This window comes from Salmo salar, chromosome 13 (assembly GCF_965601325.2).
Source record: "Salmo salar chromosome 13, fSalSal1, whole genome shotgun sequence".
Lineage (NCBI taxonomy): Eukaryota > Metazoa > Chordata > Actinopteri > Salmoniformes > Salmonidae > Salmo > Salmo salar.
Genome location: NC_138303.1, coordinates 29,985,341 through 30,007,253, shown reverse-complemented (window position 1 = coordinate 30,007,253; position 21,913 = coordinate 29,985,341). Strand labels below are relative to the sequence as shown.

Sequence of the window (21,913 nt, the reverse complement as noted above, 5' to 3'; positions counted from 1 at the left end):
TTGTTCTTGAGACTAGTATTGTCACATCTAGTAATAAACACTACCAGTGTTTTTCATCCAAGAAGACCTCTAGTGCATACATTGCTTTGTAAGTGTGTAGTTTGTGGTCAAGCCTTTTGTGAAAAGAGCCCATTCAGATGAAATGGCCCTTTCATAGCACAGAGGAGCCTTTGCTGACAACATTACAACCATCTAGATTCTAGAATAAAAGGTTGAAACGGATGAAGTCACTGTGATATTAAGTTTGAAATACAACTTTAGCAGTTTATCGTACCCCATGTTGGATTGGAGGGAATCATGCAAGTAATTGTTAGTACACCAAACTACCAAATACTTCACACTAGCAGTTAAGCTACTTTGAAAAAGTAGTTCACTACATCCAAGCTACTTCAGGACAAATTATATCTCAATCTGAAATGTCATAGACTACAAGAATGTGTAATTTGCCATATTAAACACAAAACTATGTTTCAAGTGAGAATTAAGCAATTCTGTTGCTGAAAAAGAAAGACAATGTTTGCTTATTTCCCCCATATTTTCTTCTCTATATATAAAAAATGTATTATGTAGTTCCAGTAGTCAGCTACAGCGCTACATGGCAAAAAAGTAATAAACTACTTAAAGCAAAATTTGAATTTAGTTTAACAACCACAAACCTACTGAAAAATAGTTTAATTACTAGTTGATCTACATGTAGTTCACTATTCCCCAACACTGATGCCTGTACTAATAACCAGCATAAGTGCCACAGGTGTAAAGTTTAAATAAATGGTGTAAAGCAAAAGTGTAAAGAAATCTGTTTATACATAAAGAAATGTAATATTGCTTACCATGTTGCAATACCTGATGTTGCCTGTAGTAAATATATTTTTTAAATGTAACCTTTATTTAAACTAGGCAAGTCAGTTAAGAATAAATTCTTATTTACAATGACGGCCTACCAGGGAACAGTAGGTTAACTGCCTTGTTCAGGGGCAGAACGACAGATTTTTACCTTGTCAGCTCGGGGATTCGATGGCCAAGCACTCTAATCCCGGCTATTTCTTCACTTTCTCTTCTTAAAATGTGATTTTAAACCTAACCCTAACCTTAGTAAAGATTAAAAACAAAATTGTTTTCATGATTTGTTTTTATTTATAGCCATTTGATGCTGAGGTAACTAGTGGAAAGTAGTAATAAAAAAGACGGAAGAGGAAGCAAGCCACCCCACTAGCTATATTTATTATGGATCCCCATTAGCTGTTGCTGAGAGTCGAGCCAAATTAAAGCAGTTTCACAACAGATTTCACAACACATTAAGTGTGCACCCTCAGTCCAATACTCTACTACCACATATCTACAACACAAAATCCATGTGTACATATAGTGCGTATGTTATCATGTGCGTGTGTGTATGCCTGTGTGTGTGTCTCTTCACAGTACCCGCTGTTCCATAAGGTGTATTTTTATCAGATTTTTACACTTGATTTTATTGCTTCCAAGAGTTACTTGATGTGGAATAGAGTTCCATGTAGTCATGACTCTTTTTGGTACTGTGCGCATCCTGTAGTCTGTTCTGGACTTGGGGACTGTGAAGAGACCTCTGGTGACATGTCTTGTGGGGTATGCGTGGGTGTCCGAGCTGTGTGCTAGTAGTTTAAACAGACAGCTCGGTGCAGTCAACATGTCGATAGTTCTCACAAATACAGGTAGTGATGAAGTACATTTTTCCTCTACTTTGAGCCAGGAGAGATTGACATGCATATTATTAATATTAGCTCTCCATGTACATTTAAGGGCCAGCTGTGCTACACTGTTCTGGGCCAATTGTAATTTTCCTAAGTTCCACTTTATTGCACCTGATCACACGACTGGGCAGTAGTCCAGGTGCCACAAAACTAGGGCCTGTAGGACTGGCCTTGTTGATAACGTTGCTAAGAAGGCAGAGCAGCGCTTTATTATGGACAGACCTCTCCCCATCTTAGCTACTGTTGCATCAATATGTTTTGACCATGACAGTTTACAATCCATGGTTACTCCAAGCAGTTTAGTCTCCTCAACTTGCTCAATTTACACATTATTAATTACAAGATTTAGTTGAGGTTTAGAGTTTAGTAAATGATTGGTCTCAAATACAATGCTTTTCGTTTTTTTTTACATTTTATATTTAGGACTAACTTATTTCTTACCACCCATTCTGAAACTGACTGCAGCTTTTTGTCAGGTGTTGCAGTGATTTCACTTGCTGTGGTAGCTGACTTGTAAGGTACTGAGTCATCAGCATACATAGACATACAGGCTTTACTCAGAGCCAGTGGCAGGTCATTAGTAAAGATTGAAACAATTAAGGGGCCTAGACAGCTGCCCTGGAGAATGCCTGACTCTACCTGGATTATGTTGGAGAGGCTTCCATTAAATAACACCCCCTGTGTTCTATTACACAGGTAACTCTCTATCCACAATATAGCAGGGGATGTAAAGCCATAACGCGTTTTTCCAGCAGCAGATTATGATTGATAATGTCAAAAGCTGCACTGAAGTCTAACAAAACAGCTCCCGCAATCTTTTATCAATTTCTGTCAGCCAATCATCAGTAATTTAAGTGCCATACATGTTGAAAGCCCTTCTTATAAGAGTGCTAAAAAACTGTTGTTAATTTGTTTACTGTGAAATATCATTATATCTGGTCAAACATTTATTTTATTAAGGGTTGGTAACAGGCTGATTGGTCGACTGTTTGAGCCAGTAAAGGGTGCTTTGCTATTCTTGGGTAGCGGAATTACTTTTGCTTCCCTCCAGACCAATCATAAATTCACTCTGGCTATCTACTCCGAGGGTGCCAGAGCGCCAAAAAATGGATGAATTTACAAACTCGCAAAACCAGATGAAAATGACCGGTGTCAGTAAAAAAAAAAGTCATTACATTTTTTTCCAGCAGCACAGTTACAGTCACCAACGTATAGATAACATGAAAACAGCCTAAACAGCTCTGATAAGGCGAGTAAAATGGTCAGAGTGAGGTTCTCTCTCATTTGTGCCTGGAAGTAGCTAGCAAGCTAGCTAACTTTATCTAGTTACCTTAAGTGCTTGACGGCCGTTGTGAGGTCAGAACGCTCAACCCTATGTCATGTAAAAAATACAGTAGTCCCTCTGGCCATGTGTGGGCTAAGGCGTCCATGCCCAAGGGGCTCTTGGACTCTGACAGAGAGAACCAGAGGGAGCAGTGGGATGTTTGCTCTGAGGCGAACAGGTCTAAATGTGCTGTTTCAAACCACTGCCATATCATCTTCATTACTTGTGGGTGAAGTCTCCAGTCACCCAGGGGCGATTTCTGTCGCAACAAGAAGTCTGCCACCTCGTTCAGAGATGTGGTAGGCTCATAGGGAGGCCAGATGTGGTAGGGCCCATATCAAGAGTTGTTGGGCCACCTGTAGGGACCGTACAGACCTCGTTCTCCCTTGATGGTTGATATGGAACACTGTTGAGGTATTGTCTGATCGTATCAAGACGTTTGTGTTTGAGAACCGGCAGAAAGTGATTCAGGGCTAGGTAAATTGCCTAAAGTTCTAGCACGTTGATGTGATCTTTCCTCCAGCGGGGGCACCACTCTCCCCGTACAGACCTGTGTTGCCACACTGATCCCCAGCCTGCTAGTGAAGCGTTGGTTGTCACTACTTCCTGCCTTGCCGGAAATTATCCGAGAGGGACACCTGTAATCAGGTAGGCTCTCTTCCTCCACACGAAGGTCGTTGATCCACACTTGTAGTGGCCTTAAAGACAGCAGGCCTAATGGTGTCACCCAGCAAGCATGCCCATCACTTGTTGGAACATTCGTACCTTCACCAATGCATTCAACTGGAATTGTTGCAGAAGAGCTACTGGGTGCTTTCTCAGCGTCCGTCTGGAGTCATCGGACATTGGGACTTGGGCGAGCCAGACCTGGTGACGAGTCACAAGGGTGGACATCAGTCTGTCTAGTTCCCAATGCGGGGTGCTGTGTTGTAGGCCCGTGACAGTAGCTCATCTGTGGCTCTGCAATGGGGTCTGGGGCAGCAGGCATCATCCTTCAGCGCTTCATCTAAGGAGAGCATCAGCTCTGCTATGCATTCATCCACCTTAGGCATATGGTCCAACCCATGTGGTTTTGCGTCGTGCATGGCAGATAGTGTCCTACTGTCCTTGCTATGGTGGGCGAGAGCCCATGGGTCGGACCAGCATCTCTGAAGCTCCGTAACAAAAGCCAGTGAAGGTGGCACACTGAAAGGTGTAGCTGCCAGGGCCTTCTTAAAGAATGGCTTAGCTGCAGCTTGAGGGTCATCAAGCTCTAGCCTAGCTAAGGCCACACGCAGGACAACACGTAGTGAGGCAGAGCTTTTTTCTGACTCTGTGTGATCAGACCCTCGGAATGACTCCTCTGACCCATCTTTAGCGTTGAGACTGAATTTGTCCACAACACTGGTTGGCACCTCCTTCACCATGTTGGGTGTATCATCCTTCTGGTCACTAAAGTGCCGGTTGAATGCCCGAGTGGAGAGCAGGTCATCATCACGGCTATCTGAGTCCTCTGTTTCATCCCCCATGCTGGAGGGAGTGCTAGAGAGCACCGACTCAGGGGGCTTGAAGAAATGCAAAAGTGTTTTTAGCTGCTTTATCTCAGAGGATAAATAATCAACCTTCCGAGTGAGGCTCTTATTTTTAGACTGTTTTACCTGGGGGGGGGGGGGGCTGTCCCTCTTTTGGTCGCCTTGGGTGGGTCCTGGCGAACAACGTCGAACACTTGTAAATTATCTGTGAAATCCAGGCCCTCAACCTTCACAAATTAAAAAATATAAATATTTGTTATGCAATATACTAATTCATCAAATTAAGTAATATAATAGTAACCGGAAACTGTATACAACAGCTACCACAATAGACAGTAAGAGTAGAGAGCCACAATAATCTGTCAGGAGCTGTACAGCACCCACAAAATAATTTCGGGAGAGCCTAGCTATGACCACAGGGCTGGAGCAGGAGAGATATCATGTTTAATCGTAGGCTTATTTATGCGAAATACGCACGAATGGCCATCGTTTGGTAAGACAAGCTGACAACACACAGCGTCAGCTAGGTGGAGTTGGTAAGCTAGCTGACAACACACAGTGGCAGCTAGGTGGAGTTGGTAAGCTAGCTGACAACACACAGTGGCAGCTAGGTGGAGTTGGTAAACTAGCTAGCTAGGTTGTAGCATGCTAGTAATACCAAGGGAGAGGGATGCCTAAGGGAGGCAATCCGAATCTCAAGTCATATAGCTGGCTAGGCTAATAACCTTCCTAGACGTGGTTATCTAGGGAAGAAGTGACACATTCGAGTTTTAAATAGTTGAAGGAAGACTAGTGCCCGGTGGCCTTGATAACGAGCCAGCAGTGGAGAATCTCTTTACATGGTTAGCACCAGAGTATGGTGGCCAACACACACACTAGTTGGTGGGCTAAGTCCGCAGAAGACACGGAAACACGATATCCTCCCATAAAAGGGAGAGGTAGGAATGAGCTGTCACACAGCCTTGGAGGGCAATTTTCGCGCTGACACACAGGTCACAGAGTTTCTGAACCCAGAGGAGCAACGGGATTTGAAAAGTCAATGGGTGTGTTCGTAAATTCACTCTAGAGTGCCAGAGTGTGCTCAGATTGCGCTCTGGGCGTTCGTAAATTCAGAGCAGATTTTCCGTAGCCTACTGCGTAGGGCTGATCCTAGTTTCTGACCTCACAATAGCAGTCAAACACCCAAGCTAACTAAAGCGTGTGTGTTCATAAATTCAGAGCGTTTCGCTCTCGAGTGTTCAGAGCGCACATAGGACGAAGAGTAGAGTTGATCCGAGTTGTGCTGGCCTCACAACTGCAGTCAAGCAAGCACCCAAGCTATCTGGCTAACGTTGGTTAGCTTGCAAGCTACTTCCAGACACAAGAACACCTCACTGAGCATTTTACTCACTTTAGCATAGCTGTTTTCATGTTATCTAGAACGTTGGTGACTGTCACTGTGCTGCTGGCAACAATTTAATAACGTTTTTCTGTTGTGCATTCGTAAATTCCTCAGTTATTCTGCACCCTGGCACACTCAGGCGAGAGTGGTCTGAAAACGAAGTAGATAGCCAGAGTGAATTTACGAACCCTTAGTTGTTAATTTTCTCGAAATCTAAAGGCACAACCTAGATTCGAGCCAATGTCTTAAGTAGTTGAACATGTTATTACTCCAATCTCGTAAAAGGGCGAAATTGACACGTTTTAATTTATCAAAACTGCTTTATATCAAAGGAGTGCGGTTGATTCTGCACATGTGCGCAGTTCGGCGCGAGACGACGGCTAGTTTAGCTAGCCATTCGGGGATTTATTTTGGAGAAGCAGTTTTAGTCTTCATACTGTACTGTCTTTGGTATGGTTGATTGGCACTACATCTAGTCTCGCCCAAGCCGCTCCCCATGTGACAGATTATCCATTATATTGACCAGGTACTCAATTGGGCGCTCTAACAATAAAAAATAAATGTATTCAAAGAAATATGGAAGACAGTTGGGAGGAGGCGATAACAGGTGGGACCATTATTGCCAATGAGGGCAGATACGAGTGCGTTATCAGGCAACTCCTATATTTTTCTCAAAGTTGCTGGGATGTCACGTGTCCTACTTATATCAGTACACTCGTAACAACCTAAATATGCATTACGAAACGTATATTTGATCAAATAAACCACACGTAGCAAATAATCCATGACATCTTTCGATAACTAAATTCGACACTCTCGTTGGACCCAGTTATCCATCTCTGCCCATATCCACCAGTGAGCTCCAGCATGCGTCTAGACTTTGCGTCTTGACTTTACGTCTAGACTTTACGTCGTGGCGTTGTTTGACTTGAGAACAAACGCACGCAGTTGCATTTAAAGAAATCACCCCGCCGGCAGATTTCTTGAATGAGCTGAGAGCAGTAAACATTGACGTCTGTTGAATTAATATATTGGCAACACCTACGCCAAAACAGGGTAAGTCATCTATACAGCAATATTTACAATTGAAAACGTGTAATTTAACGAGCTAGCATTTAGTTAGCCAATGGCATGGATGGGGCGCAGAGGCCGGGGTGAGATTGAATGTACAGCGCTATGCCCATGGAATATGGGGGTTTAGTTAGCTAGCATGACTGAGTTGGGCGGGGGGAAATGTTACCAGACCAGCTAGTTAGCCACCCAGTATAAGCCTGCTACAGATAGTTTGCGCACTATTAATATGTAACGTATTTATCTAACATTACTTTGTCTTTACTAGCGCGATAAACTAGCTGTTAGGTTGAAAATGACAACCTAGTTAACGTTAGCTAGATAACTTTCATTACAAGCAGACTTCATGATATAGCCAACGTTAGCTAACGTTGGCACATTTATTTGATAGTAATTTCAGGGCCATTCTAGCTACCTAACTTGGGTAGCTACCGCCGTTCGCTTACACATCTGCAAGACAATGCTTACTTCCATCCTCGTAATTTCCACTCACCAATACGTCTAAATTAACTACCCAACGTTGCGAAAGCTAGTCCAACTGAACTAAACTACCAAGTTATCTGATATAGTTAGCTAGCTAGCCAGTGTTCAGAAGTGATTCAGTCTGGTTAGCAGAACTGGCTGCAGCTTTCTTCAACTCATCTTCCCCTGACCATGATCATTTCCCTTCGTTTCAGGAATGGTCCCCCCCCCAACCTGTTGTATCTCTGACATGATTATATGGCATAGAAATGTCCTAATAAAAAATAATCACCTGTGTGCTTTTTCTAACGTGACATGAAGTTGAAATCAACATTTCTCCTTTGTGCTTCAACAGAAAATGGCTGTGAACGTTTACTCAACCTCAGTGTGCAGTGACAACTTGAGTCGTCATGACATGCTTGCATGGATCAACGAATCGTTACAGATCAACCTTACTAAGATAGAGCTGTTATGTTCAGGTAATTGGCAGGTTATGGATGGCACAACTGCATTTGTTCTTGCATTACTTCATAAGGTGGAGATTGCTTATATGGTTAGGGAAAATGAAATTAAATCCTTTAATTGATGTAGCCTGAAGGTTAAGCATACTTTCCTTTAGTGTCAGTATGTGATCAAAGAGGAATAGTTAATTACCATTTGTGTTGACCCCTTCTCAAGGTGCGGCCTACTGCCAGTTTATGGACATGCTCTTCCCCGGCTGTGTGCCTTTGAAGAAAGTCAAATTTGCTGCAAAACTAGAGCACGAATTCATTCACAACTTTAAGATCTTGCAAGCTGGCTTCAAAAGAATGGATGTTGACAAAGTAAGTAGGCAATTCCATTTTCCCTCTCAGCATGTCCTAGGTTCTAGTCTACATCCATAGCTCTATTTGCAAGGCTGATTATATTTTTGAGCTAGTTGCTTTTGAAGCATATTCATCTATTGATCCTTTTGCTTCCTGTTTTTACCATGTGTTGGCTTGTAACACGATAACAATTCAACAACGGCATGTTCTCTAATCCTAATCTTTGCCTTCTCATTTGGATTTACACATCTGAGTTGCCCGTAGTGTGGGTTTGTCTGTGTGTGTACCAATGATGTCAGCTGCTGTATACTTCTCTGCCACTGCTTGCTAATTGTGTTTACTGCTGAGCTAGCATGACCTCTACAGTGGCTCACTGATATTGACTTTCCTGTGCCCGCAGAGACAGGACTGTTGGCATCCTATACAGTCTCTACTCTGTTAGTCATTGGTTCTCATCCAGTAGTTAGATGGCGTATTTCTTGGATTCGGCTACTGCACAGTGAAGAGCTGTCCTGTCTGTGAGAGACAGAGAGCAAAACACTTCAGAGCGAGAGTTTTGATTTTCTCCAATCCAGTGTCATGACGAAGTCCCTTAGAAATGGGCAGTCCTAGTCTCTGTGTGTTATATCCACATCCCGACAGCGTTTGTAACGGTAGTCACTACCTCTGCGACGCATGTTTAGTCTAAATCAACTGTGTATGATGTGCACATCCACTAGTGTTTATTTAACCCTTTTTTGTGGTGTTGAATCCACTTACCTGGTGCTTTGTTCTTCCCAAGATCATCCCTGTTGACAAGTTGATAAAAAGCAAGTTCCAGGACAACTTTGAGTTTGTGCAGTGGTTCAAGAAGTTCTTTGATGCCAACTATGATGGGAAAGAATACGACCCTGTGGAGGCTCGCCAGGGCCAAGACTCCATGTCCAACCCCGCCATGTCGGCCCTCAACAAGCCCAAGAAAATCCTCAACACTGGTGAGAATAGTGGCTGAGCCTGTGCAATGGTTTTATATATATTTTCACTGTAGTATTATTTTTAGGAGTGGTTCCCCTACAGAAGGTTCTAGGTGGGGCACAAAGGCCCCAAAATCAACATCTTGAGACCTGTTGAACTAAAATTGTCAATTGAAAGCAACAAAATCAAAATTGTTTTAGTTTGGAGGGGAGAATGGAAACACTGTAGGAGAAATACTGACTAGCAGCAAGAAATGGCTTCTGTAAGCAGTCTAGAGGTGATTTGTCTTTCCATACTTAAATCTACTGAGCTTGTCAATAACAACCTCTCCCCATCTCTTTTCTGACTGGTTGCTTGTTCCCCTCAGCACCCCAGCGGTCAGCAGTTGCCAAGGTAGCACCCAAAATGGCGCGGAGACCAGGGGCTGGTGGAGGTGACGAGGAGCGGGCAGAACTCATCCAGGAGGTACTGTCATCCATCCTTCCATTCATGAATTCATGTGCCATGTCTTGTGAGAAATAATAACAATTGGTTTGACTGAAGTTCTAGCCAAAGTTCAGTGATATACAGGTTGTATCATCTGTTGCCCACCTCCCTCCTCCCAGGTGAATATACTGAAGTCCACCATCCAGGACATGGAGAAGGAGAGGGACTTTTATTTTGGCAAACTGAGGAACATTGAGCTCATCTGCCAAGAGAAGGAAGGAGAGGGTGATCCCACACTGCAGAGGATCGTGGATATACTCTACGCCACAGATGTGAGTTTAGTCAACGTTACACAGATCCTCGACGGGTCACTTCAGCTTTTTTAGGTTTGAGCCCATGTGTTTTGGTTCAAACAACTGCTGATGCCTTCTTAAAATTCAGTTTGTGGAATGGCCTGTATGTAGCTCAAACGGAATGCTAAAGTATGCTCATACAGCTTGTGCAGTTTCCTTCAAACAGGCGACGCATGATTGGTTCATTCTGTCCGAAATTCATGCGTGCTTAGATCAGACCTGCGTCGAATAAATGTCAACACTAGTGTGATTGATTTAGCGTACTTTGCACTTTTGGGACTATTCCATTGGTGCCTTCTATACCAGGTAAACCAAATCAAACGCCACTCAAGTGTTTGAAAAGTACACTACATTGCCAAAAGTATCAAAAATCATGGACATTAATATGGAGTCTGTCCCCCCCTTTTTTTTTTGCTTCTATAAGAGCCTCCACTCTTCTGGGAAGGTTTTCCTCTAGATGTTGGAATATTGCTGTGGGGACTTGCTTCCATTCAGCCGCAAGCATTAGTGAGGTCGGGCACTGATTTTGGGTGATTAGGTATGGGTCGCAGTTCCAATTCATCCCAAATGTGTTCGATGGGGTTGAGGTCATGTCTCTCTGCAGGCCAGTCAAGTTCTTCCACACTGATCTCGGCAAACCATTTCTGTATGGACCTTGCTTTGTGCACAGGGGCATTGTCATGCTGAAACAGGAAAGGGCCTTCCCCAAACTGTTGCCATAAAGTTGGAAGCACAGAATCATCTAGCATGTTATTGACTGGTGTAGCGTTAGGATTTTCCTTTACATGGAACCCCATTTAATGAAGCTCCCGACAAACAGTTCTTGTGCTGACATTGCTTCCAGAGGCAGTTTGGAACTCTGTAGTGAGGATAGGTGACTTAAAAAAAAAACGCGCTTCAGCACTTGGCGGTCCCGTTCTGTGAGCTTGTGTGGCCTACCACTTCGCGGCTGAGCCGATGTTGAATCTAGTCGTTTCCAGTTCACAAAAACAGCACTTACAGTTGACCAGCGCAGCTCTAGCAGGGCAGAAATTTGATGAACTGACTTGTTGGAAAGGTGGCATCCTATGATGGTGCCATGTTGAAAGTCACTGAGCTCTTCAGTACGGGCCATTCTACTGTTTGTCTATGATGGTTGCATGGCTGTGTGCGTGTCAGCAACGGGTGTGGCTGGAATAGCCAAATCCACTAATTTGAAGGGATGTCCACATACTTTTGGACGTGTAGTGTATTATTTGACCCAGACTTCGATCTCAATTTGAGTGTCTTTCCGCTACGTAGAGTCCTATAACCTAATATCTAACCGGATATCTTCTAGAGGTCGACCGATTATGATTTTTCAACGCCGATACCGATAATTGGAGGACCAAAAAAGCAATTTTTTTTTTTTTTTTTTTGTATTTTTTGTAATGACAATTACAACAATACTGAATGAACACTTATTTTAACTTAATATAATACATCAATAAAATCAATTTAGCCTCAAATAAATAATGAAACATGTTCAATTTGGTTTAAATAATGCAAAAACAAAGTGTTGGAGAAGAAGGTGTAAGTGCAATATGTGCCATGTAAGAAAGCTAATGTTTAAGTGGCTTGCTCAGAACATGGGAACATATGAAAGCTAGTGGTTCCTTTTAACATGAGTCTTCAATATTCCCAGGTAAGAAGTTTTAGGTTGTAGTTATTATAGGACTACTTCTCTCTATACGATTTGTATTTCATATACCTTTGACTATTGGATGTTCTTATAAGCACTTTACTATTGCCAGTGTAACAGTATAGCTTCCGTCCCTCTCCTCGCTCAAACCAGGAACACATCGACAACAGCCACCCTCGAAGCAGCGTTACCCATGCAGAGGAAGGGAAACAACTACTCCAAGTCTCAGAGCGAGTGACGTTTGAAACGCTATTAGCGTGCACCCGGCTAACTAGCTAGCCATTTCACATCGGTTACACCAGCCTAATCTTGGGAGTTGATAGGCTTGAAGGGGTGGGTATAATTTGTGGAACGTTCCAACAGGAATCTGTTCCAAAAAACGTAAAGTAAAAGGTTGCCAACCAACAACGCATACAAAGTAGCAACGCATACAAACCTAGCTAACTAGCTGCCGAATAGGCTTCAACTCACCACGTAGCTTAATCTTAATGTTTGTCCATAGGCAAACAGACATTTTTCGGAATAAACGTGATGAGTGAAGAACGCAATGAAATAGACCACTCCCTACCCGGTATCTTATTCTGCCGCTATACAACTTTGTATGCGTTGTTTTTTGGAAACCTTGTTATTTACGAAGTTTTTGGAATAGATTCCTGTTGGAACGTTCCACAAATTATACCTACCCAGGTTGAAGTCATAAACAGCGCAATGCTTGAAGCACAGTGAAGGGCTGTTTGAATGAATGCTTACAAGCCTGCTGCTGCCTACCACTGCTCAGTCAGACAGCTCTATCAAATCATAGACTTAATTATAATATAATAAACACACACAAATACGAGCCTTTGGTCATTAATATGGTCGAATTCGGAAACTATCATCTCGAAAACAAAAGTTTTTTTCTTTCAGTGACATACAGAACCGTTCCGTATTTTATCTAATGGGTGGCTAAGTCTAAATATTCCTGTTAGGCATTGATGTTTATGGTTAGGTACATTGGTGCAACGACAGTACTTTTTTTGCAAATGCGCTTGTTAGATCAACACCCGTTTGTCGAAGTAGGCTGTGATTCAATGAAAATTAACAGGCACTGCATCGATTATATGCAACGCGGGACACGTTAGATAAACTAGTAATATCATCAACCATGTGTAGTTAACTAGTGATTTATGTTAAGATTGATAGTTTTTTATAAGTCTAATGCTAGCTAGCAACTTACCTTTGCTTCTTGCTGCCCTCGCGTAACAGGTAGTCAGCCTGTTAATCCTTGTGGAGTGCAATGTAAGGCAGGTGGTTAGAGCGTTGGACTGGTAACCGAAGGTTGCAAAAACGAATCCCCCTGAACAAGCAGTTAACCCCCGTTTCTAGGCCGTCATTGTAAATAAGAATGTGTTCTTAATCTGACTTGCCTAGTTAAATAAAGGTGTAAAAAAAAAAGAGAAATCGGTGCCCAAAATACCGATTGTTATGAAAACTTGAAATCGGCCCTAATTAATCAGCCATTCTGATGAATCGGTCGACCTCTAATATCTTCCTCTTCATCCGTCTCTGTGATCTCAGGAGGGCTTTGTCATACCGGACGCTGAGTCAGAGGACCAGGAGGAGTTCTAACGTTCAAGACTGGATCATGCAGCTTTTAATACAACCCCTCAACCCACCAAACCCCTTCAATCAGCTACATCTCCATCCTCACCCTACGTACAAGGACCCCCCCCCCCCCCCCCCCCCCCCAGAAATGTATCATGTTATGTGGTCTGAGTGGACTGTATATTAAAAAACATTTTTCTGTAAAATCAAGTTGAAATAAGAGGTGCGGGTGTGAAGAACCTCTTCTGAAAGCCCTTCTCTGGGTCATCCCATTGGCCCGTATCAGCTTCATGCTGGTAGAAGGCAGCCATTTTGGCTCTATTTGGGTCCAGAAGAGTGAACTGTCCATCTGTAAGATATCACTTATTTTATTTTTTTCCCCCTCAATTTCTGTGTCTGTTCCGGGAATTGGAGTTACAAGTTCATTTGAACCTGCACTCACTTTTGTACATAGTATTTTTCTTATTTTACCTGTTTCCTAAATTATCACTCTTTGCCATGTGTAGCAATTGTTTTCTGGGTCAGAGCTAAATCACTGAGTTTCTACTTGGTTAATGTAGTGATCGTGGGACATTTATTTGCTTTACTAACCAACTGTTCATATCCCTCGAACCTAATTGTGTTCACTACTTTCATTTAGTCTCCTCCTGTTTGGAGATTAACCTTTTCTTTAAATGGTGCAATCCTTTTTATTCCAGGAAAGTGGCATTTTTTTTCTCTCAAAGATTCAGGTCAACGTCTCTTAGTGTGGCTGCAATTCTCGGGACGGCTCATAACAACCTGACAATATTTATAAAGTAACATGTTAGAAACTACAAGCTTATGGTGGAATACTTTGTGATTTATCTGTTTTTTTGTCTCTTGGATGTTGGAAGGCATGTGCACTGTGGATGCCACGAACTCTCTGGTCCCAAGCTTATCCCAAATTACCCACTTTGTTTTTAAAATTGTTCACTTGGCAGGGGATGAAGTTAACTTGATTTAGCAGCTCTAGTGTCTAATGCATCTTCTTAAGGAATGCAAAAATGTGACTTTTTCTATTTTCTACCTTCATTTTTTTTTTTTTTTTTTACTCCTGTCTTGCATTTGAATCTGTTTTGATTATGTAGCCACTGCACCATTGACAGGTTCTAGGCCCAAAACGCTGATACGTAAATAGAACTGCTAGCCTCTGCACTGGAATATCAGAGATTTTCAAAGTTTATGAATTGCCTTATTCTTAAATACCTTTCATAACCTACATATGTGACTTTGTACTCTCTTTTTGGCAAATGTTTGTAATTTGATTTAAAGAATTGTCATTTCAGATCTTATCGTTTTTTTTGTTGTTTTTCTGCTGCTCTGAATGGAAGTCTAGAGAATCTGGCAAATAGATTCTCAGTCTTCCAGTTAATACAATGCTCTGACAAAGGCCAATTTACATTTGTATATCATTGATGGTTCATTTGAAGTGTTCTGAACTTATTGGTGTACTTAATCTAACTGGTGCCACCCATCTGTTTGCTGAAATGACCTGTCTGATTAATTAGAAGTACATAACTGACAAGTCCAAAGTCTTGCCTCCTTGCAGGGCCTGTTAAATAATGTGTATAATAAATTGAACAATAATGCCACAATGTTATCTATAGCATACTTTGGTTGTGCTGATAGCTGGGCATTAGCTTTGCATGTAGTTTTTTATGAAGGGGATTTTCTGGTGCTGAATATGTAATGAATTGGCTTGAAGTCCACGTGGGAGCTGCACATAGATTTAACCATTGTAGTGTACTTCAGTTTTCTGGCACTAAAACGGGACCTTTCTAGGCAATGAAGGAAGTTTGAATGACGTGCAAAAACCTTCCGAAATGCATTAGGATGCCTGGCTGTAATATTATTTCTTTTTTTCAATTACGTTTTGGTCCTCGTTGTGTTCTTCAGGACCACAACCCTAATTTAATTTGTCTACTTTTTGAGATTGCCACATCCAACAGTTTTTCAAAATGTATTGGGATATGAATGTGTATGTTTGACACAGAGATGATCATTGTGACTGTTGACCTTGAGTCCAGAAACATTGTTTTGAGTGATAGTTTAAAAACATAATTGTCCTTTTATTAGATTATTTTTTTTGGCTTGTTTGATGACTAAACTATCCTGGTGGCCGATTTTTATTTTATTTTTTGTATATTTTTTTTTAGTTATTTTTAATTTGTTTTGTATTCTTTATGTATATATGTATGTGTGGGTATTTGGGTCTTAAACATGGGTCATGTTCCAGCAGTCTACAATCAATGGTTGTGTGCATCGTCATCGACTGCGCAGTCTATCAGTTTGCTATATCATGTGGTTTGCAGATATTAAACACTTACCCAGAAGTTGAGATCTGGCAGACATCTACAATGTAGTCAGTCTGGAACGTGGAAATTGTTTTGGTAAAGTGCATTTTATATGCAAGGCAGAACCCCCGCAATGGCCTGTTTCAATCTAACCTTGTGACAATCTTGACCTTTAACCATCGAACAACTCCCTGTTAGCTATTGGTTCCTGATTGTATTATTTTCTAGATATTTTGAATGATTAGTGTGGTTATTGGAAGGAGCCCTTGAAGCTCTTGTGTTTTTGGGGTGTGAAAGATCAGTGGTGCTCATCAGATCTCCCCTGTGACGACATACTCAATCTGTGCTGACATTCTGGTACACTGTGGGCCTTGTGCCACCTTCTGCTCTCTTTTTTTTGTCTATTTATTTTTTATTTTTTTAGATTAAAAAAAAGAATTGTATTTCAGCGGGAAATGTATCTTATGTTTTCTGATTTACTTAAATCATGTTTGCCGAATTAAGTTTCTTATAAACAGTATTTCAAGATTTATTTTTTTCCCACTTCTGTTGGCTGTTCATTTTTTTTCTTCTCTAACATAAAGGTGATAAATGGCAGAAAAGGTCTGTTTTATTAAGTTGACAAAACAAGCAGTCCTAGTTCAGAATTTGAAATTCACATGACCATTTCCAGGTCAACTTGCCAGATTGGAATTCCATTGCTGTGACATCATAAAGAGTGTGCATTATTCTGGAATGTCAATTATTTAGTGAAACTCAATTGTTGAAAACCCTTGAGACGACAACAACAAACCAGCCATATGGCCTAATGTTAGTCATGGGAAGTACTTCGGCCCAGGGCAGAAATACCAACATGATGGAGAAAGGATCTTCAGAGGCCTGGTATGTGCATTGAGTGATAAGATGTCTGTCTAGCCATTTACACTGAGGATCATCATTTTGTAAATGTTTATCACAATTGTCTGCATAAGTAACTTTGCTTCCAGCTCCCCTACTGATGGAGACAAGCACAAACAAAATGGACCACAGGTATTGTGTAAAGACCGCTTGTACATTACAGACCCTTCTACTGTATTTTTCTTGGTCTTATTGTCTGGTTGTAAAAGATGTCGTACTGTTATTCCTTCTATCCCGTCCCTTGTGTTGTGTAGCCGACTGCTGGCAGCGGGTGCACCAAGAGTGGCTCCCCAGAGGAGGGCGAGAAGAGGAACCAGGGACGTGTGGAGGACCAGATCAACGAGGAGCACCTTCAACGGATTGAGGCCATGTTCCATGAAGCAGACACCGACGGGGGGGGAGGTACATAGATTTCGTGCCTCTCATCTCCCGTTGATCCAGTTCTGATAGAAGTCAAGCTAGTGGATTTCTCTATCTATATGCGGTAGAAATTAACCTGGAGACAAGGTTACCGTTCTGATGTCTCACTCCTCATGAAAGCCTCCTGACTATAGCAGTGCCATCGCTGTACTCGTTTTCAACACCGTCTGAAGATGCGTTGTGGCATGATCAGAAATACAACCATGGTTCAACACTATTATCCTTTCTCCTCTCTCTTTCTCTCCCTCGCTGAAAGGATTGGATATGGAAGAGTTTCGTGAGGCAATCAAGAAGATCATGGGTGACATTGATGATGAAGATGTGGACATTATCTTCATGAAGGTGGACACCAACTGTGACGGCGGTGTGGACTGGGTGGGTGTCTGGCCAAGCTGGTAGTTTTGAGGATCGTAAAAAAACAAAGGCCTTTTATATTTCTCTGTGTATGGGTTAATGGGTACATAGTGGGGCGTAATTGGGACTAGGGGGATAAAGAGTCAAATTACGTCCTCAGGCTTTTTACATGCTCCAGTGGGTGTGTCCCAAAGAGCGCCACTCGTCTCTCAGTGAGCCCCCTCTGACTCAAACCCCCTGCTGCCACCCCGAACCATTATTTATGATGATCCCTCTGTTACTAGACAGAGGGCCAGTCTGTGTGCTGAGACACGGGGTGACTGTGGTGGGAATCTCTTATCTAAATGCCTGAAGACTGAATACCCCCCCCCCCACACCCACACACACACTGATCCAGGCCAGACTCCTACTAGACAAGACTGGAATGCAACATCCACAGGGGGCAGACCACTCCAGAGGGAGAAAGGACTTATTTGAATAACACATTATCTCATTGTTTTAGTTTCAAATGGAGTTGTGTATGATTCTAAATTCCTCACCGATGGTTTTACAACATTTACTCCCTATATGAATACATCCACAGGCAGCTTGCTCATGAAACCCATGGATCATTAGACTTTTTGGCAAACCTCTATGCTCACAAGCAGTGAGCAATATTTTTAAAACTCCACCTTTCTCCATACTTGATGGCTGCATCCAATGAAGGCACAGAAATGCTTAGAAAAGGTGCTGGCTAGCAGAGTAGAACACTTTAAAAAGAAAAGCAGAGCTGCACATTCAATGTAGAGTTTGATCTGAAGCTATTGTGTTTTTGCTATCATTATAAATGTTTGTAGGCTTATGTAGTCAAATTGTATTTATGATCACATGTTATCCATTCATGACTTATGTCTATTTACATCTGTGAATCAACCAATGAAATCAACCCACAGCTAGCTTTGATTATGGACGTGTGTGTGTGTGTGTGTGTGTGTGTGCTTTCAAACTATATTAACTAGTGATCTGCAGTGTTGATCATTATACTCTGATGAAGACAGCTTGGCTGTCGGAACATTGGTTATAAAATGATTCCGTCTGAGCTCCTAGAGTGCAATTTTCTTTTTCATGCATTCAAAATGACACACTATTCCCTACTCTAGCACACGTGGGGAGTAGGGTACCATTTCTTATTCGTCATTGGACATACAGTAGCTCATGATGTGTGCCTGTCTGCCTGTAGGATGAGTATCTAAACTACATGCTGCTGGAGTACAGGGAGAAGGACTCCCTACAGAAGCAGAACCGTCCCCTCTACTTCCCCAAACCTCTAAAGATCGTCCCTGTGTAAGTGCTCTCTCACTTGGATCCTATTCATTACGGCACCACGTAGCAAAACGTTTTGCAATGGAAAACAAAAACAAGCGTTTTATTGGAAAAGTCCAAGCAGTCCCTCTCTGTTTCAGTCCGTTAATTCGACCCTGGGTTAGGTGTGTTGTCATGGTACGGTGCCATGCCTGGGAGACCGGAGAAGGATGGGATGCTACTGCTGTATGTGAGACACGTGGTTGCTCTCCGATAGACATGGATGGTTCCCATTATCGTTGGCTAGGACAACTACTCCCCAGTTGTATGTGTGTGGAGAGGGTGAAAGAGATTATTTGCATATAACAGCGCCTTTTGTAGTTTCAAATGTGAATTATTCAAAGGGTCCAAGGATTTTGGCCATGAATCTCCCAAGTACTTTCTAACCCCCACTCTTTACACCCACGCCCTTTGCATTCTTCTGTTCTCTCAAGTGTATGCTTTCTTTCCTATTCTCTGTCTACGGGGTTGTGTGTGTCTAGTGTGGCCATGCATGCATCCCCCCTGTCTGTGTCAGTGACTCATGTCCGTAGATGACACAGCGCTGCTACTCTCCTTACTCACGGTGTGTCTATCTGAGATCACAGGCATCCAGTCCCCCTGGGGTCTATTTTCTGACTGTAGGAGACATGGAGAAAGGCAGTCTATAAATATCACCAGAGAATGGCTAAGATAATGTCATTTAATGGTATCGTTGGAGAACAGGTCTTTAGAAATATTGCAGCTTGCCACTTTTTTTCTCGTGTATATTTGACAAACAAAATACTCTGAATCCTAAATGTCCAATAATCCAGACACAGGTTTTGTTCTTTTGACTGATGTCTTGGTGGTTTGTGAGGTCTGTGTGGTTTCTTTCTGGTTCTCTGCAGTGCCCACTGTGAGCCCATCGTTCGGCTGCAGTTCTACCCCTTCCAGACCCCCCAGGCAGAGAAGAACGGGGGGCAGGGCAGGGCCGTGCCCAAAACCCGCGCCCAGCTGGGACGCTACCTGTCTGTCAGCAGAGACGGCATCCTCAACTACTGGAGCGAGAGGTTCAAACTGACACGCACTGTCAACGTGAGTGTGTCTGTGTGTGCACGCCACTGTGTGTGTACAAGTGCATCTTTGTGTGTGTGCGCACTTAAAACACCAGAGTACTTCCCTTCAGAGGTTAGACTGAGGAGAGAGGTATTCAGTGCATTGCATGGTAGGATGAAATTGAGTTGAAATTGAGTTGATGCTGCTCTTCCATAGAGAAGGATGGATGTCCTGTCACCACCATGTCTATTTTAAAATTGGCCACAATGACTCATCCATGGATATAAAGTAGACACCTGCCATGGAAATAAATCAGACCGGCATAGTTCAGCTCTACGGGGACAGGTGGTGCCACACATCACCCGTCTGATTGGGCGGGCCACTGAGGACACCGTAGGCGGATTGCCTCGTCTCTCCATGGGCTCTGTTAAAACCACTGCTTCTGTAAAGGCTGACCAAGATTACCAACATCTCAGTATATCTAAACCTTCTGAATCTTGCATGGGATGCTATCTCTGTAATGTGATCCAGAAGACCAATGCACCAAGCAGGTGTCTTACTTAAACCTTATTACATGGGATTAGTGGTCTATACACAAAATATTAAGAACAGCTGCTCTTTCCATGATAGACTGACCAGGTGAAAGCTATGATCCCTTATTGATGTCACCTGTTAAATCCACTTCAGTCAGTGTAGAGGAAGGGGAGTAGATGGGTTAAAGAAGGATTTTTATGCCTTGAGACAATTGAGACATGGATTGTGTATGTGTGCCATTCAGAGAGTGAATGGGCAAGACTTCTATTTAAGTGCCTTTGAACAGGGTATGGTAGTAGGTGCCAGGTTTGTGTCAACAGCTGCAACGCTACTGCTTTTTTCACGCTCCACAGTTTCCTGTGTGTATCAAGAATTGGTCCACCACCCAAAAGACATCTAGCCAACTTGACACAACTGTGGGAGTCAACATGGGCCATCATCCCTGTGGAATGCTTTCGACACCTTAGAGTCCATGCCCCAGCGAATTGAGGCTGTTCTGAGGTCAAAATAGGGAGGGGGGGGTGCAACTCAATATTAGGAAAGTGTTCCTAATGTTTTGTATACTCCGTGTATATCACATAATGCTTTAAGTTGAAACCTCAACATTATCGCTTTTTTATATACAGTGGGGAGAACAAGTATTTGATACACTGCCGATTTTGCAGGTTTTCCTACTTACAAAGCATGTAGAGGTCTGTAATTTTTATCATAGGTACACTTCAACTGTGAGAGACGGAATCTAAAACAAAAATCCAGAAAATCACATTGTATGATTTTTTTAAAGTAATTCATTTGCATTTTATTGCATGACATAAGTATTTGATCACCTACCAACCAGTAAGAATTCCGGCTCTCACAGACCTGTTAGTTTTTCTTTAAGAAGCCCTCCTGTTCTCCACTCATTACCTGTATTAACTGCACCTGTTTGAACTCGTTACCTGTATAAAAGACACCTGTCCACACACTCAATCAAACAGACTCCAACCTCTCCACAATGGCCAAGACCAGAGAGCTGTGTAAGGACATCAGGGATAAAATTGTAGACCTGCACAAGGCTGGGATGGGCTACAGGACAATAGGCAAGCAGCTTGGTGAGAAGGCAACAACTGTTGGCGCAATTATTAGAAAATGGAAGAAGTTCAAGATGACTGTCAATCACCCTCGGTCTGGGGCTCCATGCAAGATCTCACCTCGTGGGGCATCAATGATCATGAGAAAGGTGAGGGATAAGCCCAGAACTACACAGCAGGACCTGGTCAATGACCTGAAAAGAGCTGGGACCACAGTCTCAAAGAAAACCATTAGTAACACACTACGCCGTCATGGATTAAAATCCTGCAGCGCACGCAAGGTCCCCCTGCTCAAGCCAGCGCATGTCCAGGCCCGTCTGAAGTTTGCCAATGACCATCTGGATGATCCAGAGGAGGAATGGGAGAAGGTCATGTGGTCTGATGAGACAAAAATAGAGCTTTTTGGTCTAAACTCCACTCGCCGTGTTGAGGAAGACGAAGAATGAGTACAACCCCAAGAACACCATCCCAACCGTGAAGCATGGGGGTGGCAGCATCATGTTGTGTGGGTGCTTTGCTTCAGGAGGGACTGGTGCACTTCACAAAATAGATGGCATCATGAGGGAAAAATTATGTGGATATATTGAAACAACATCTCAAGACATCAGTTAAAGCTTGGTCGCAAATGGGTCTTCCAAATGGACAATGACCCCAAGCATACTTCCATGGTTGTGGCAAAATGGCTTCAGGACAACAAAGTCAAGGT

At 42.6% G+C, this 21,913-nt stretch overlaps 2 protein-coding genes across 2 annotated transcripts; both read left to right on the top strand.

The window, feature by feature from the left end:
- Positions 1-6,672: 6,672 nt before the first annotated feature.
- LOC106566800 (microtubule-associated protein RP/EB family member 1) lies at positions 6,673-16,106 on the top strand. The gene is made up of 7 exons (XM_014135209.3): positions 6,673-6,999; positions 7,832-7,955; positions 8,155-8,300; positions 9,064-9,256; positions 9,604-9,701; positions 9,842-9,994; positions 13,233-16,106. Exons 2-7 carry the CDS (start codon positions 7,835-7,837, stop codon positions 13,281-13,283), a joined length of 762 nt encoding a protein of 253 aa, XP_013990684.1. The 5' UTR covers positions 6,673-6,999; positions 7,832-7,834; the 3' UTR covers positions 13,284-16,106.
- A 212-nt stretch (positions 16,107-16,318) lies between these two features.
- Positions 16,319-18,323, top strand: LOC145860031 (uncharacterized). The gene is made up of 3 exons (XM_082959948.1): positions 16,319-16,603; positions 16,726-16,873; positions 17,148-18,323. The coding sequence occupies exons 1-3, from the start codon at positions 16,520-16,522 to the stop codon at positions 17,288-17,290; spliced, it is 375 nt and encodes a 124-aa protein (XP_082816074.1). The 5' UTR covers positions 16,319-16,519; the 3' UTR covers positions 17,291-18,323.
- The last annotated feature ends 3,590 nt before the right edge of the window (positions 18,324-21,913 follow it).

Bases quoted from the DNA above. Each gene is read 5' to 3' on its own strand.
- LOC106566800 (XM_014135209.3), top strand. From the start codon at position 7,835: ATGGCTGTGAACGTTTACTCAACCTCAGTGTGCAGTGACAACTTGAGT. The intron at 9,257-9,603 runs GTGAGAATAGTG...TGTTCCCCTCAG, and splicing joins CAAGAAAATCCTCAACACTG to CACCCCAGCGGTCAGCAGTT. The intron at 9,702-9,841 runs GTACTGTCATCC...CCCTCCTCCCAG, and splicing joins GGGCAGAACTCATCCAGGAG to GTGAATATACTGAAGTCCAC.
- LOC145860031 (XM_082959948.1), top strand. From the start codon at position 16,520: ATGTTTATCACAATTGTCTGCATAAGTAACTTTGCTTCCAGCTCCCCT. The intron at 16,604-16,725 runs GTATTGTGTAAA...TGTGTTGTGTAG, and splicing joins ACAAACAAAATGGACCACAG to CCGACTGCTGGCAGCGGGTG. The intron at 16,874-17,147 runs GTACATAGATTT...CCTCGCTGAAAG, and splicing joins AGACACCGACGGGGGGGGAG to GATTGGATATGGAAGAGTTT.